Raw genomic sequence first — 17,404 nt, forward strand, 5'->3', positions numbered from 1 at the left:
CAAAGCATTACACAGGAACACCAAAACCAGATGTGTTTGTCATTTCCTTTACCCTCCAAGTTCTGCCTGTGCTGGCTACATCCAACCGCTGCCTCCTCTCCCACCCCTTCCTGCCAAGCCACTCCACCATTTCAGTGCTTTATTTTCAGGAAACAGCAGTAAAATGACCTTTATAATGTAACGGCTGTAGTTATTTCCTGTGTTTCAGATTCAGATCTAGTTCAATGAATATCAGCTCAGTGAGGGTTAGGAAGCTATCATTAATTTTGCCATCGACAACCAGCCACAACATGAAGTTCCTTACATGTAAATGCATTCTATGTGACTACTCCATGTTTGATTTGCCTCCTCCTCTCGCCACCCCCAGGTGTGAATCAGGAGCAGCTCAAATGGAATCCCCGGGGGCACGCGGATGTATAATAATATTGAGTATTGTTTTGCTCTCACTTGCAAAAATGAGGACTATTATAATAATTGGAGTATTTTCCTTAATGAAGCACTTTAACAACTTCTTGAGAAAATTAAAACTTGGGTGTGGAAATGTCCCTGTCGCATCATAATTAATTGTCAAGAAATCCAATCTAACAGGAATTAATTCACTCTGTGGCAGGGGGTTGGAATTAGATGACCTTAAGGTCTTTTCCAACCCAACCCATTCTATTATTCTGTGATTCCACGGAGGAAATGCTTGCATGAGAGCACAGATCAGCCTTCCCATATGGGCCAGAGAAACCCACCACAGCCTCCTCCATGCGGCTATGGGGAAATGCCATGTCCTCGCTGTGGTTGTCCTCACCAGGACACATGGGTCGACACCAGGGACAACGCCGGTGACCATCGCACCTCCCGCAAAGGCTGCAGCACATCCGTGAAGGGCCACGGAGCCACCAGGCCCTGGCGGTTTGGATGCGGCCCCACCGTGCCGCCGGTCCCCACAGGGCTGTGGCGGGAACAGCACGGAGGCCTGAGGTAACGAGCGAGGCATGGCCGGGCTGTGGGTGGCAACAGGCAGTGCCCAACCCGCACCTACTCGGGCCATAGCTCCTCCTTCTGTAGCGTGCCCGCAGGGGCCGCGGCCGCTCGGAAGGGCCCCGCACGGTGCCTCAGAGCCCGGCAGCTGCTCCCTAAGCCCCCCTTACCCTCAGCATCCACCTTCTCCCCGGAACGTCCTCCCTGAGCAACATCCCGCCAACCGGCCCCGCTTGTGGCGGCGCACAGCCCCGCTCTGATTGGCCGCGGTGTGACCCACGTGATGGTGGCGGTAGCGGCGATTGGCTGGCTGGCGGGCGAGACCGGTTTCCCGGGCCGCGGGCTCCGGGTGCCGCCATGGCGAGCGTGCATGAGAGCCTGTACTTCAACCCGATGATGACGAACGGCGTGGTGCACGCCAACGTCTTCGGCATCAAGGACTGGGTCACCCCCTATAAGATGGCGCTGCTGGTGCTCCTCAGCGAGCTGGGCCGTGCCGGCGCGCAGCTGGGCCTGCTGGAGCGGCGCCGGCTCAACCGGCTGCTGCTGCCGCTGCTCCAGGTCGGGGCCTGGGCCTGGGGACGGGGGTAGGGATGGTGACCCCACAGCATATCGCGACATGGCGCTCTCCATTTCCCCAGGGTCCTGACATGCCGCTGTCGCGACTGCGCAAGGCTATCGAGGAGTGCTGCTCGCACCTGGCCAGCTCCGTGCACATCAGGTGGGCGCCGAGGCCGCGTTTCCCCTTCCCCGCCTGCCCGAGGGGGACCCGTACCGGGGTGCGGGGTTAGGGGCTGCGAGGGCCGGACCACCGCGTGTGGTGGAGGGAGGCTGCTCAGCGGGGCAGCGTTCTCCAGTGCTGGAGGCTGAGGAGCATCCCTGCCCTCCCGTCGGGTCTGTTCCCTGTGGGCAAGGCGAAAACACTGCTGCTGCAAACGGTGGTTCTGTGGAAGATGGTAAAGGAGCCCTCTGCATGCTCTGTTACATAGATCTGCCCTGATACCTGCTGAGAAGTGCTCTGGAACATGTGAATGAGTAGTTTAAAAAGGTGCAGATATGTACTTCTGTAGTTGTCTGAGTTGGGGCTTGGGACTAGATGGTTTTTCAGGTCCCTTCCAGCCCAAACCACTCTGTGGTTCTAAGCTCTCATAAATAAGTTCTGAAAGGCCCAAACCAGACACCACAGCTGTCTGCTTTAAGGTTTCTATGTACAGAAGATCTGTTTTGATGTTGTCTAACTCGCTGAACAGCACCAGCTTTAAAAGTCACTCTGGTTTGGGCACCTTTTCGTTATGTTAGAATAACCATCTGTTCTAATAGTGCTCTTAACTGTTTATAAAGGAAAAAGAACCCAACAAACCTGATTCTTGTTAGCCTTATTATTTAGTATGTTTTGGTTTGGTTTATGAGTATAAACCCCTTCTGGGCCTAATGAAGTAGCTGCCACTTGGTTCTGGTTGTGTTTACTCATCTATATCTGAAATAGAAGAATATTTTATTTGATGCATCTTATCAATGCCCTTAAAAATGTGGGTTTCTTTTCCCTGTCTAGGTTAAAACTTATGGCAGAAGGAGAACTGAAAGATATGGAACAATTTTTTGATGACCTTTCCGATTCATTTACAGGCACGGAGCCAGAAGTTCATAAAACAAGTGTAGTAGGTAACTGTTACCCATATGCTGTATTTGATGTGCTATCACTGATGTATGAACATAGGCTGAGAAAGCTGGAGCTGTTCAGCCTGGAGAAGAGAAGGCTGCATGGAGACCTCATAGCAGCTTTCCAGTATCTGAAGGGGGCCTATAGGGACACTACATTAGGGACTGTAGTGATAGGACAAGGGGTAATGGGTTAAAACTGAAACAGGGGAAGTTTAGATTGGATATAAGGAAGAACTTTACCGTTAGGGTGGTGAGGCACTGGAATGGGTTGCCCAGGGAGGTTGTGAATGCTCCATCCGTGGCAGTGTTGAAGTCCAGGTTGGACAGAGCCTTGGGTGAGATGGTTTAGTGTGAGGTGTCCCTCCCCATGGCAGGAGGGTTGGAAGTGGATGATCTTAAGGTCCTTTCCAGACCTAACTGTTCTGTGATTCTATGCAGTTCACTCAGGAGACAGCTTTGGTTTTCTTTTGGGGGAGGTGGAAAGCTTGCATGATCTGATTTTTCTCTTGCTCAGATGTTCCATATTGTAATGTTCTTACACTGAGCTTAACTTTGCTGTGATCAGGTGGTCTGTGAGATTTGCCACTGAAGTAATACCAGATTTACACCCTCCACAGTCGTCTTATCAGTTGGTAGACTGAGCCACTGAAGTGAAATCAAATAATGTGATGTAAGCTTCTGATTATGATGGTTTCCAGTCTCCTCTCTGAAACAGCGCCCTTACAGGCAGTTGTCATAGCAGATGTTTTCCTTTGCAGGCCTCTTTCTACGCCATATGATCCTGGCATACAATAAGCTTTCTTTTAGTCAGGTCTATAAACTTTACACTGCGCTTCAGCAGTACTTCCAGAATGATGAGGAGAAAAAAAATGGAGTCGATGAGAGTGATATGGACCTGACAAATACAGAGGAATTTGAGGGGAAGATGGAGAAAGAAGAACTCGATCTACCTCTAAGGTGATATGTTAAGTCTTTCCCCACTTCTTAACAGAATTAAGTCTTGTTTCAGATTACTTCTGTGCACATCAGAGTAAACTTAAGCTTTGTCCAGATCAAGGTGCTGCTGCTGTTAAACCTTCCAGACTCCACCAGTGGTCATCTAGGCCATGTGTGTGTTCTGTCACTAGCAAATCCAGCTGCAATATTGAGATGCAGTGATTTTTAAAGCCTCAGGCACCCTGGCAGGGCTGGGTGGCTGCTGCGTTTCCTTGGTGCCACCATGTGGTAACACTTTCAAATGACAGCAATTCTGCTCATCATGCTCTCTTGGGGAATCACAAGTTAAAAAGCCAGATGCTGCCTGCAGTTTCCTTCCGTACAGCCCACTGCCGCATGAATTGTGCTAGTGTGTGAGGTGCTGAAGCTGTTGGAGACTTTACTTTTGCTTCCAAGAAGGAAAGATTGCTTGCTAAGGGGAAAGTTAAGCTTAATGGTTTTGGTTTCTCTTGTTGCTCTTCTCCAAATAGAAGAACTCGCGTCTATTCATATCAAAAATGAGAAGCAAATATTGTGAGTTTTCACATGCTAAAGAATTGCTCCACTGTAAGAATAATCCCAAGAGCATTTTGTGTGTCCATAGGTTTGCAACTACTTTCTAAACTGTCTTTGTATAAAATTGTGCTTGTGCGTGCTCTGCTACAGCATGAGTCAGTTAACAGCTCTTGGAGCCTGGCTGTCTGCTGTACTTGCTGGCTTTCCTTGGAATAAACTGGTAACTGCTCTTGCAGAACAGCTCTTTTCTGGAGTGATGTATGTGGCCCAAGTGCCAGTTCATTTCATTGTGACTGTCTTTGGAAGAAGGGAAAAGCAGAGCAAAGCCATTGGAATATGGCAACCCCAAATCTTCTATCTGCTCTTTTCCATTGGGTTTCACATGTATTTAGGGAAATATTCATATTAACTATGGTCTGCAGGTCAAAGATTACAACTTGAAATTTACTAAGATTTCTCCTTTTAGTTTCCTTTTGTGCTCTGAGCTGTGATGCCTCCTAAAGCTTCATAACGCAAAAGTGTGCAGTGTCCAATACAACGTATTTCCTTGTATTCTATTTCAGTGCCCTTGTTTCTAACCAGATGCTTCTTTCCAGGGAGGAAGAGATATCTTGCAGCGGGCCTCTTTCCCAGAAACAAGCAGAGTATTTTCTTTCTCAGCAGGTATGCTAATTCTGACTAGAGTTGAGTAAATGATCTGTAACGTGAATTTCACCTTCAGGCTTATCCACAGTGTCAGGCATGATGTTTTCTTAGATCTGTTAAAGATGTGTTGATAGCTTGCCTGTAGTTGCTCATTATGAGCACTTGGGGCTAAAAGCGCTTTATCTAGACTTGCACACCAGATGATGGTGTCTGATTCTGAGAAGGTCACTTCCCTTCTGACTTGAATTTGGTGTCTGTGAAATGTGCAGTTTTGTTGATTATTCCAGCTGATAAATACAGAATGGAGCAGAAATGCACGTGGGCACAAATGGCAGTAAAAGCACTGCATGCTTGTAATAACTTATAAAGAGAAACAAAAAAAATATAAATACTATAAAATCCAAGTAGAAATACATACAAATATATAAATATAATAAATAGCAAATCATAAATAGAAGATATAAAGATTAAAATAGGTATAATAAGAGATGCTTTGCATACATTTTAAGAGTTCAGAGTAACTTCTCAGTCCTATTAGGTTCTTTACCTTTAGGAGTTGTTGAATCTGGTAGCCTGATCATGGCAAAGCTCCTGCAGCTCCGTGGCTTCCAGTGCAAACAGTGTTGAGGCCCAGGATGCTGTCTGTTATCCTCTTCCCCTCTCTGGTTGATTAGGATGAAGTGTGATGAGGATGATTAGTGTGAAATACATGTACCTGTATGCTTTTGTGTGCATGTGCTCTCTCGCTCTTGATTTCACCAATAACTGGGCCTATAGTCTCAGTTTATCAGATAACTGGCCCCTGGATTGCCCTGTCTCCAGTTGCTTCCAGCAGAAAGACACAATACACATACAAATGCAGCTCTCAGTTGACCCAAAGGCCCCACAGTCTTTGCATGAGCTGGCTTGGGGCCTTCTGGTTGGTCTGGACTTCCTCCAGGTTTTTTATTGATTTTACTTGCTGAAGCAAACCACAGATTCACTCTTAGTTCCCTGATTGTTTTGGTAAGAAGATGTGTGTAATTCCAGGGAGCAATCCGTTGTATTAGTTCTTCAAACTGAAAATTAAACAGAGTTCTTTAAGTACCTTTAAACACTCCTTTAAATAAGCTTTTGTTTCACTTGGTCTCTGTGATCTCTACAAAGTGAATGCTTTTATACAGTATAGCACAAAACTGCCACTGATGTTTCAGCGTCACAGTAGGCAGAGCTCTGTGTTCCCTCCAAGCAGATAACAAACTGACAAACATGTATCAAAATACATTTGTAACCCTCTGGATTGTCACTTATCTTACTTTTGCTTTTCAATTTTCATTCCAGGCTTCTTTATTAAAGAATGATGAAACAAAGGCTCTTGCTCCAGCATCCTTACAAAAGGAACTGAACAACTTGCTAAAATTTAATCCAGACTTTGCTGAAGCAGTAAGTGGCTCTTTCTTCATCCAAAATGGTTGTAAAGGGATTTGTTTGTAAAGGGATGGGATTATTTGGGAGTAATTTATTCTGTACTGAAATATAGGCAGATGATAAGAATGTGAGCAAGTTGCATGTAAATGGTCTGAAGTCTTCGCCAGAGCTCCATTTGACTTAAAGAGTTATCCTGCCCAGGTCCCACAGTGCCAAGAAAAGAATACATAGCTTTAGCATCTCCTTTTTATCTGCACGGCATCTGGAAGCAGTGCTCACAGTTCAAAGTTTCTTCTGCAGTACATGCACAGTGGGAGTCATGCTTCTATTCCCTCACTTAGCACATAAATAAGGAATTCTACCTATGTAGAGGTGTCAGGCTTGGTGGGATAGTTCTGACAGCCACATCTTGGCCTATGGAACGCTACCTGTTAGGGAAAATGAGCCATTTTATCCAAGTTTCACAGGAATTCTGCACAGGTAGTATCAGCATCACTGCAACTTCTGATCGAGCCCGTTCCTGGCCCTGCAGTATTGCAGGGTTGCACTTACTAGGCAACCTTTCTCAGTAAGAAGTTACATAGTAATTATAAACCTCCCTTTGTTTTAGTAGTTCTGGATAGTTAAAGCTGATTTTGCTTCAATTTTTAGCATTATTTAAGCTACTTAAATAGTCTCAGAGTGCAAGATGTCTTCAGTTCAACCCACAGCCTCCTTCATTACTTCGACCGGTTAATCCTCACTGGAGCAGAAAGCAAAAGCAATGGGGATGAAGGTTATGGTCGGAGTTTGAGATATGCTGCTCTGAACCTGGCTGCACTGCACTGTCGCTTTGGCCACTAGTAAGTCACTGTATTGTACCATGCCACTGAAATCCATCTTGTTGCATCTCCTAAGTGCTGATAGATAGCTCTTCTGTTTGTTCTGAAAATCTGTTCAGAGAAGAAGGGACTTTAATTTGATAACAGCTTTAGTTGGGTTGGAATTTTCTTGGAATCTTGATTTGTTTTGGTTTGTTTTCCTTTTGACATTTATTTGGTTTCCATAATAACTGAGCCATCTCCAGCAGGGTAAGAGTTGACATTTGTCTGTGTCCTTTTGCAACTGTTTCCTGAGTATTTAAGTTCTTCATTGCTACGTTTCCGTGACCTCAGAAAGGTCAGTGGACGTGGATGCCTATTTTCAGCTATATTCTCAAGAAACTGGCTGGTTTTCTGTTAACATTCAAATCAGCAGAGAGCTGATGATCTGGAAAAGGGATCATTAAAGGAAGAAAAGCCATCTGAGCTTTTTTAGTTTTAAAATGCCATAGGGGTGGGTGTTACTTTATTGATTAAAGCTGGCTTACCCACCTCCATATATGGTTGGCATATATTGACTGTTGCTTGGAGGCATCACGTAAAAGGGCTGGAGATAGGAAGGACATCTGCAAAATTGAGAACAACATTTTCTACACAGGCAGATGCTTAACATTGCCCTTGTTCAAATAATAGCTTGGCACATTGGCCTGTCCAGGGTTTGAAAGCCTGCTTGAGGTTATAGTTGTGTTTTTGTAGTGGCATGCAGATGTTGTCTTGCTTATTACCTCCCGACTAGAACACATTACTGAAGGGCCAGGAGGAAAATGCAGGCTTTTTCATCAGTCTTTAATGAGAGTTATCTCCTGAGTGCTATATGCATAATTTACATCAATATTCCTCAGTATCGTAATGTTGTATTTTAAGCTCTGTGGGAACACTAATATGTTCTCCCTTTTTTGTTTGCTGCTAGCCAACAGGCTGAACTTGCACTTCAGGAAGCTATCCGAATTGCGCAGGAGTCTAACGACCACGTTTGCTTGCAGCACTGCCTGGTAAGGTAGCTCTGTTGAAACAAGGTTAAGCCACCTTTGTGATCTGAGCCTTTGCTCAGTGAACTGCTGCTGCAGGGCTACTTTTACAATGCTAGCTCATCAAATTACATCAGTAATTCAAGTATAACTGCCCAGCAATGGGGTGAAAGTGCTTCTGGCAGATGGGTCACCCAGAGCACCTGTAGGGGCATCATGGGATGGTTTTGTTGTAGCTCAGGATTGCTTTTTTAAACAGGAGTTGTGATCCCAGAGTACAAAAACCTTAGTACCAAGACACATAGTATTAAAGACACATAGCATTTCATATACTTCCTCCTTTCCTCTCGTCTCTTGGATTCTGAAAGGGTAATCAGCCTTCTTTTGAGCAAACAAAAAGGAGGAGGGAAAAACTTAGATATCTTTGTATTTTGTTCTGTAATGTATATTATTGGTATGATGAATTGGCATCAACGGTATGAAATTCCTGCGTTACTTTCTCTGCATTCCCCTGAACTTCCAGTTCAGTGTTGACTGCCTTCAAGTGTCGCAGCCAAGCTGCACTTCTGATGTATTTTGCTGTGCAGCATCTAATAGAGGTTTCCTTAGCATCACATTAATCCTGAAGAGTGGTTATTATTTCCAGTGGGTTTTTGTGCATTCTGTGCTAAAAGGTTAAAGTGCTGCAGCCCTTGGCTGTCTGCAGTGGGACTTCAACTTCTCTTTCCTTGCTAGAGCTGGTTGTACATCTTGGAGCAGAAAATATTCGATAGCTGTGTCCTGCTGGAGCACTCTGTAAACAAATCTTTACATTTTGGCTTGCCAGTAAGTTCATTTCAATTATCCTTAACTTTATTCCATGGAAAACACATGTGGTGAGGGGAGCGTGGGAGGAGGTTTGGGTTTTGTGGCTGATCTGTTCAAAATACGTAACTGAATATAAGCAAATCTCACTCCAAAATCCAGCTGTTTCTATTCATTTTACTCCTCACACTAACAAAGCAGAGTTCAGTTGCTTTAATGCCAGTGCATTATTGCAAGCCTCACTGTTTTTCCTTCTAATTTGTTTGGTTTTCAGGCAGAAAAACTCTGTGGCTTCTAGCCTGGCCCCATGCACCATTTTGGCCTTAGGCCCATAGCACAATCTGCTGTGGTTCAAAGGGAGGTCCTTATAGAATCGTAGAATAATTCAGTGCTGGTGCCTCTGGCAGGGCTTTGAACACATTTACTTGTAGGGCTCTGTCCCAGCTGTGAGATCTTGCAGCCTTCCCCTTTGATAGTTTTGCACCCTGGATGTTTAGTTCTTAATGTTTGGTTCTATCTCCCCCAAGATCTGCAAGCTCTTTGTTAGGAGAATTGTTCTAAAAGGAGCTATACTGCTGATGCTGGGAGATGAGAGCAGGCATGGCTGTTTGGTGGGGAAGGGGAGGGAAGGCTCTGTGTTTTCACAGCTGTTTCATCGCTGGAGAAATCCAGGTACAAGTCCTGTCATCTTCTTTTAAGACTTCTATGTGGAGGAGTGGAAATTACCTTTCACATCTAACAAAATGGCATTCACATACGTGTGGGTGTGCATAAGTGGGTATTTCAAGAAATGCCTGGAGCAGTGTTCCTTTGTCTGTACTGAATAACATCATCCCTTTTTCTCTGGGATTTTTTTCCCCTTAGTTCAGAACTCTTGCTCCAGTGTAATTTGCAACTGTAGTGGACTCTGTTTGCAGTCTTTCAGTACTGTTGTATATATACATATATATATATATACATATATATGCTTTTTTTCTTCCCAGTACCTTGCTTCCCTGGGAATACAGTCCTTGGTTCAGCAAAGAGCTTTTGCAGGGAAGGCTGCCAACAAACTAATGGATGCCTTAAAAGATTCTGATCTGTTGCATTGGAAACACAGCTTGTCAGAGCTTATTGATATTAGTATAGCACAGAAGACTGCCATTTGGAGATTGTATGGCCGCAGGTATTTTGTTTCTTTTGAACTCTTGGGTTAGCTCACTGTACTTGTTAGCACATAATGCATTATGAGTTATTTATACAGGTGCAACAAGTGACTGTGTCTCTTCAGTGCACTAAAATAAAGCAATCAGACTGTGATTCTGTACAGGCTGAGAGCAATTACTTCCATTCTGTTGTGTTCCTCTGAAATTCATACTGGAGAAGAGATTGAGTTTCCATTTAGTAGTGGCAAAGAGATTGTAAGTTGTCCCTGTGCCCCTGTTTTCAGCATCTCTGTGCTTAGAATGTGTGCAGCTTTTGGTGTGTAGTACTTGATGTGCATGTGTAGTCCAGAGTTCCTGGATAGCAGTTGTTTTATAGTCTTCCATTGTCTCCCAGGTCCTCGGCTTACCATAAAATGCAGGCTATTGTCATAACAAGAACATAGATTAAAAATAGTTGCGTTTATTGCTTGAAAGCTAAAAGATGTTTCTCTTGCACAAGCACCATGGCGCTCCAACAGGCCCAGACATTGCTGAGCATGAACAGCCTGGAGGCTGTGAATGTGGGCGTTCAGCAGAATAACACAGAGTCCTTTGCTGTAGTACTGTGTCACCTGGCTGAGCTGCACGCAGAGCAGGTGAGGTTTATGGCTATTCGTGCAAAATGTCATTTGGGCGAGAGGATGTGTGGGTGTTATTGAGAGGGAGTGCGAGACTTGACTTGTGTTTTGTTCTGACTTTAATGTCTGCACTGGGGGCAAAGAAAATGCAGGCTTTGGCTCGGTGGGTTCTGGCTGTGAGGGTTGTGCTGCAATGAAGGGGAGTGGCGCTTTCCCCGTGTCCATTAATCACAGTGCTCTTGTGTCTTACAGGGATACTTTGCAGCTGCTTCTGAAATACTGAAACACCTAAAGGAAAGATTCCCTTCCAACAGTCAACATGCACAGGTAGAATGTCATTTAGCTTGTAAATCATGTAACTATTATACAACAGGACCTGAATTCCGTTGCACCTGAATTCTTTCCTCTGTATGCCTTAGGCTATACATTGGATAATTTCACTTGGCTCATGACCTCACAGGAAATTGTATGGCATAAACTTTGCTACAGAAGCATGAAAAAGATGCCCTGTTGTTTTAAGACTGGTGAGACATTTATCTCACCCTAGCTTCCTAAGAAAAAGCTATTTGAATAGAAATGTCATTGACGAGAGGAATGTGCATCTGCTTCATGAGCACATATAGGAGTTAAATGCTGTGCATTGATTTGGAGCTTCAAAGTTCTGTTTAATTGATGCTGCTTATCTTGATATACTGCAATCCAGAAATAACTGAGAGAATAGGGTGGAGTTTGTGTAACTCTGGTAAACACATTAACACGAGTCTAAGACAGTATTTACATTGAAGTTTTCAAGATTCTGTTAAATATAGTTTGGTCCTTTTCATTACAGAACTAGTCTACTTGTTACATAGGCCTATAGGGATGCTGGGGAGGGACTCTTCATTAGGAACTGTAGTGATAGGACAAGGGGTAACGGGTTGAAACTTAAACAGGGGAAGTTTAGATTGGATATAAGGAAGAAATTCTTTCCTGTTAGGGTGGTGAGGCACTGGAATGGGTTGCCCAGGGAGTCTGTGAATGCTCCATCCCTGGCAGTGTTCAAGGCTAGGTTGGACAGAGCCTTGGGTGAGATGGTTTAGTGTAAAGTGTCCCTCCCCATGGCAGGGGGGTTGGAAGTGGATGATCTTAATGTCCTTTCCAACCCGAACTATTCTGTGATTCTATGATTTCACTTGTTCAGTAGTGATTCAGAAGAGCTTTTGTACTTAAAATGCAGTCAGATAGGTGGGCTTTGGTATTGAAACATTAACCCAGACCTGAGCCATTTTCCATTGAGGATAGCAATATGGTAAATCCAGTAACTGAACCAGCAGGGTGACAGTTGTGTCTAGACATAAATATGCACAGGGAAAAAGTCAATTCTAACTTGGGATTAGAAAATGAGTTGGGCACAACTTCTAAAACTTGTTCCTGGTATTCTTTGTTTAGCTTTGGATGCTGTTTGATCAGAAAATACAGTTTGAGAGAGCCATGAATGATGGCAGATACCATATAGCAGATTCTCTTGTAGCAGGAATTACAGCACTGAATAGCATTGAAGGCGTGTACAGGTAAGAAATCATGACTCTGCATACACTTGCAGGTGTCTGCCATGAAGACAATGAAAAGTTTAGCAGAATGATTGCTCTGTTCTGTGTGCTTACATGTTCTTCCCTTTCCAGAGCTAAGTGGGGTCATGTTCTCTATTCTGAAGTGCTTATTCCATTAGAGTATTTCCTGCAATAGTGATTTCCAGTCGTTTCTCTGGACACTTTAAGAACTGCAGTAGCACTGCTGAGGTTGGTGTTATTCTAGTGCTGTAGAGATACATGAGTTGTGAGAACACAAAATACTTCTTTGAAATCTGCCATGGTAACTGTGCTCAAACCTAAGCACAAAGCAGATTTTTATGTCAAGCAGCTAGGGGATGGATCTCAGGCCTGCTCTGAGCTTGAGTGTCTTCATGTGTGTCCTGGTTTCTACAGCTACAAAATGGAGCAATATGTTTTTTCACTCACTTTAATGGGTTCTTGTTTCTAAATGAGAAGGATGTGTTAGAAATAGGTAGAGTTAAAACCTGTTGTTTGAGAGCCTGAAAACCAACTTCCTGATAAAAGCAATTTCTTGTTGATGAGGCAAAACACTTATAGACATAACCAGTGCCAATAAGCCAGAAGATCAGTATTCAAGCTGTGGGACCTGATGTTTGTCCTTCTGGAACTGGACTGTTTTATTAATTCCCTGATCTTTAAGTATTCTACTCAGTGTCTGCGTTCAGGGCATTTGTACACATCCCCTGCTGCTGTGTATTTGTTTCTCATTTCCCTGTTCTCGCTCTTTCCCGTTTGCTCCATATCCTTGTTAGTTCAAGCCAATTTTAGCTACTTTACCTCATACCTGTTTTTCTTACAGATAATTAATTGTGCTTTCTAGCTTGCATGCGCTCCCACTTCTGCTGCCTGTTTGGCCTTTGGTTTTGGCAATCCCTGTTTTCTGTCTGAAGCTGTTGTATGAGTGTGATCCTTTCTGCCTGGGAGTTGTCCAGCTGGAATCAGAGATGCCTGTTTTTCCCCATCAGCATGTGTACACTTTGTTAGAACACCATTCTGCAGTTACAAGAAACAGAGGGTCACCAATAAACACCTATTTCACTTACGTTCTGAAGAGCAGAGCTGTATCTAAGACACAAACCCACAATCAGTGATGTTTTCTTTCTACCACGGCAGAAAAGCCATTGTCTTGAAAGCCCAAAATCAAATGTCAGAGGCACACAAACTTTTGCAGAAATTGTTGATCCACTGCCAGAAAATCAAGAACACCGAGATGGTGATTAGGTAAGAATGTTTTCTTTTCAGAGTATTAAAGCCACTTTGCAATGATGAGAATCAGCCATTTCAATTTGCCTGTGTTCTGACCTCACTACTCTTCAGATTACCTTCTATGATTTGGAGGCTTAAAAATAGTTCCATATATTAATCATTCCTCAAAATATTGTGGAATTGGAACCTTGTCATTTTAAATATGTAAACTGAAAGGTAGTAGACTTCAAGCTGCATAAAGACTCACGCAAGGAGAGGGAAACACTGCATCCAGAATAAATAGGAAATAGAAATGCATGTGTGTAGTTGTACCTTTGTGGTGACCTTCAGAGTAGTTGCAGTGTTGTTTAATCCTTTTGGATGTCAATGGTATTTCATCTTAAGGATGTAATTTAAGTTTATTGTATGTGCAGTAATGTAATTCGTAATGAAATCAATACCATTATAGATGGAATAAATGTTTGGGACACAAGTGAAGGTGTTTTATCAAAGGAAAAAAGTTTGTAATTCTTTCCCCCTGTTTTGGTTAGTGTACTCCTGTCAATAGCAGAGCTCTACTGGAGATCTTCGTGTCATACCATTGCCTTGCCTGTGCTGCTGCAGGCTCTTGCCCTCTCTCGAGAATACAGCCTCCAGTACTTGGCTTCTGAAACTGTGCTGAACTTGGCTTTCTCCCAGGTATGTCTGAGTTGTGTTTTCACGGGGCTGTAGGGCAACATTTATTCTGGGGATCTGGATACTGGTTTTACTCCTGTGAGGTTTAAGAATGCAGCCTTTTTGGAATTGAGTTATTGATTCTGAGGAAGTATATTCTAAATGTAGGATCTTATGAGGAAGATAATAGTCAAGTTTCATGTGTATCACTAAGATGTGTAGTTATTGCATATTATTAAGCAGGCAAGCATAAATTGCTCCTGCCTTAATTTCTTCAGTTGTTATTCTTTGTGCTGGTATTTTGACTTTCTAGTAGCTCACTTTGGCATGTGTTTGAATTAAAAATAACACTCGTAATGGAGTTCAGTTATTGTTGATTTTGAGCTGGCAGAGATGTAGTTGTCAGCACTGACTGTGGTAGAGAAGCCATGCTTAATCATTTCAAATAGCAGCTTGTTTCTACTAGTAAGTTTTGATTTAAAAGACGATTGTGGGGGAAAAATACACATAAATATACATCCTTGTCTATAGTGCACTTGTTATTAGAAGCAGATGTGATGTCTGTTGCTCTTCTTTGAAGAAGCTGCTCTTACCAGTGGATTCCAGTATTAGACCAGCAAGTATTTCTCTTTCAGCTGATCCTTGGCATCCCTGAACAAGCCCTGAATATTCTGCACATGGCAATAGAACCTGTCTTGGCCCACGGAGCTGTCCTGGACAAAGGCTGTGCCATGTTCTTGGTGGCCAAATGTCAGGTGGCTTCTGCAGCATCCTACACACCACAGAAGAAGATTGAAGGTAGAGTGAAGAGTGGTTCTCCTCACTGACACTGTCCTGAGAAGTGCAAACCAGCATGTATACTGGGGTCCTGCTACACAATCACCATTGAAAAAACCACTAAATGATATAGCAGTTGTGTTATCTAAATTTAAGATAGCAAAATGAGTTATTCAACAGCCACGATGTTTATAGTGGAGTCTTGTTTATTCACATACTTTCACACCCATGGTTTGCAGCGAAGGCTGAATAACAGAACTGAAAGAGCATGTTGCTAAGACACAAATTGTTTTGAAAAGCTGAGGAATTTGTCATTGAGCTGTATCACTTGGAATTATTATGGTGATCTTATCCTAAATGTGACTGTCCCGCTTTCTTTCCACAGCTTTGGAATCTGCTATCTTGAATTTAAATGAAGCCAAGACTTATTTTGCCAAAGTGGACTGTAAAGAGCAACTCAGAGACGTCCTCTACTTCCAAGCCCGGCTGTTCCACACCCTAGGCAAGACCCAGGAAAGGAACAAATGTGCCATGTTGTTCCGTCAGTTGCACCAGGAGCTGCCGGCACACGGTGTCCCCTTAATCAATGCCTTCAAGTGATGCATTTAAAGATGAGATTTGTTTGTTTTCCTGGGTTGTGGGGTTTTTTTTACAAGTGTCTTTTTATTATATTGGGTATTCCATGTTTCGAAATAACTGCCAATAAATCGTGGTCTTCTGTTGAACAAACTTGCATTTCGTTTGCAATGAGATAAGGGAAAGCATGGCTTTCCACCCATTTCACTTGTATTCTGTACTTGTAATTAAGAATAAGAATTGAACAGGGGAAAATAGACAGACTTTCTTGTCTTTATGATAAACACACCAAGGGGAATGGTGCAGTCACAATGAAGTAATATCTGTTCTTTGTTGTGACACTTTCGGAAGCAGTGCTGGCTTTACGAACGCTGAGGAACAAAACCTACTGGAAAATGTATGCGAAGCTGCTTTGTTCTTGTTTCAAGTGATATAGAATGGGTCTCGTTTAAAACATGTCCTTGCATTTAACCTGTCTACAGTCGCTGTTTACTCCATAGAAACAGATGGTGCTGGCAGAAGGGGGGAAAAAAACAGGATTCAGTTGAAGTCTAATGGTGCAGAGTCCCAGCATTGTTCCGTGTGTCCTTGTGCAAAGAGCAGCTGAGAGAAGAGATGAACAGCCCCAGCACAGCTTATTGTACGTGTTCTCCTGTAGGTGCTGGTGTAATTTACCTGCTCTGGTTTTAGGGGTGAATAAATGAAGATGGTTGCAACTAACTCAATACCTGATGCGCTGCCATTGAGTTCTAGTAATTAGATCTTTGTTTTGGATGTAGATGGGATTGCCCTTTTGTGAGTGTAAACCTTCTGTGGGTGAACCTTGGGGATAGGGGATCCAGTCCTTTCACCTTGTGACTATATAGAAAGTGAACATAATGAGTATAAACACTTGGAGATGCCCTGCCAGGAAGCACTAGATTAAACTGTGGCATTGTTAGCAATGCAAGAGCAGCCCTAAACATGGCTCTGCTGGGGCAGAGCAGCTCTAAAACGGGGTTGAAATAAGGGTAGTTCAGTGCTGGTTTAGTCGTCCTGTTTAAGTTGGATTGGATTGTGGTTGCTGGCAGGTAATCAGTGCATTGATTTTAAAACACTGACTTTATTTCTAACAGGGAAGAGCAGCGCAGGGTTGCAGGAATGCTGGTTTTGGTGGCTCACCCCCTCTCAGCTACGTTTTAATCCGCGTAATCCATGAAACATTTGGAGCACCTACAGTGTTCCAGTAAGTGCATAAACCTGACTTCTAGAGTGGCTTTCAAGATCCTGGTCAAAATAGCAGCGTTTGTCCGTAACACTTGTTTGGAAGCATGGCTCTGCTCCAGGGAGCTCTACACTGGCAAAGTGGTACCCACATCACAAAACAACAGTGTTTGCATCTGCTCAAAGGTTGAAGCTGTTGCTTCAAGAAGGGAAGAATCGACCAGGTGAGCTCAGCGCAAGAACGGGCATGTTCTTGGTAAGGAAACTAACCAGGATTAGCGTGGACAAAGCAAGGGAGGCGTTTACAAAGGGCCGGTGCCAGCCAGGGTGCTCCAAGCTGTGCCCATGGGGCAGCATTGCATCCGTCCCAGCGCTGCAGAGCAGCAACCTGGGCAGGAGCTGTGCTCAGAGGCGGTGGCAGTGGCCTGGTGGTGGCCGCTGTGCCATTTCCAGAGAAGGGGGGGTTAAAAACCAGTTTAAGTGATTATTTAGGAAGCGTTGGGCAATGGCTCAGCAGAGCCCATGGCGGGGGGGCTGGTCAGTTCAGCCCCTTTGGACCCGTTGACCTCATGTTGCAAAGCCAGCGTTTGCACAAGGGCAAAAGGGAAAGAAGCTCCGGCCGGGAGCGGCAGGAGGAGGTCGGGGCTTGTTTGCCGGACACCGGGGAGGAGTGGGACCGGCCGGAGCACCCCCCCCGCCAGGCTGCGCTGCGCGGTAAAGGCGGGGCCGCGGCCGGAGGGGGGTAAAATACTAAAACAAAGCAAAAAAATCCTAAAAGCCCCAAACCATAACAAAAAAACCCACCCCAAAGAGCGGCTTTAGGGGCGG

General features: G+C 44.1%; 1 protein-coding gene across 1 annotated transcript; it reads left to right on the forward strand.

Moving 5' to 3' along the window:
- The first annotated feature begins 1,279 nt into the window (after positions 1-1,279).
- Positions 1,280-16,098, forward strand: ANAPC5 (anaphase promoting complex subunit 5). Its single transcript, XM_061344570.1, has 17 exons — positions 1,280-1,530; positions 1,611-1,690; positions 2,522-2,631; positions 3,390-3,588; positions 4,719-4,785; positions 6,088-6,189; positions 6,826-7,016; positions 7,945-8,026; positions 8,738-8,827; positions 9,790-9,971; positions 10,451-10,586; positions 10,821-10,895; positions 11,997-12,118; positions 13,274-13,381; positions 13,897-14,044; positions 14,656-14,818; positions 15,183-16,098. The coding sequence occupies exons 1-17, from the start codon at positions 1,327-1,329 to the stop codon at positions 15,395-15,397; spliced, it is 2,274 nt and encodes a 757-aa protein (XP_061200554.1). The 5' UTR covers positions 1,280-1,326; the 3' UTR covers positions 15,398-16,098.
- Positions 16,099-17,404: the final 1,306 nt, after the last annotated feature.

Source organism: Neopsephotus bourkii, unplaced genomic scaffold (genome assembly GCF_033783945.1).
Source record: "Neopsephotus bourkii isolate Nb327-2 ecotype Australia unplaced genomic scaffold, CSIRO-AGI_Nbou_v1 NB_230, whole genome shotgun sequence".
NCBI lineage: Eukaryota > Metazoa > Chordata > Aves > Psittaciformes > Psittacidae > Neopsephotus > Neopsephotus bourkii.

Bases quoted from the DNA above. Each gene is read 5' to 3' on its own strand.
- ANAPC5 (XM_061344570.1), top strand. From the start codon at position 1,327: ATGGCGAGCGTGCATGAGAGCCTGTACTTCAACCCGATGATGACGAAC. The intron at 6,190-6,825 runs GTAAGTGGCTCT...TTCAATTTTTAG, and splicing joins ATCCAGACTTTGCTGAAGCA to CATTATTTAAGCTACTTAAA. The intron at 9,972-10,450 runs GTATTTTGTTTC...CTCTTGCACAAG, and splicing joins TGGAGATTGTATGGCCGCAG to CACCATGGCGCTCCAACAGG.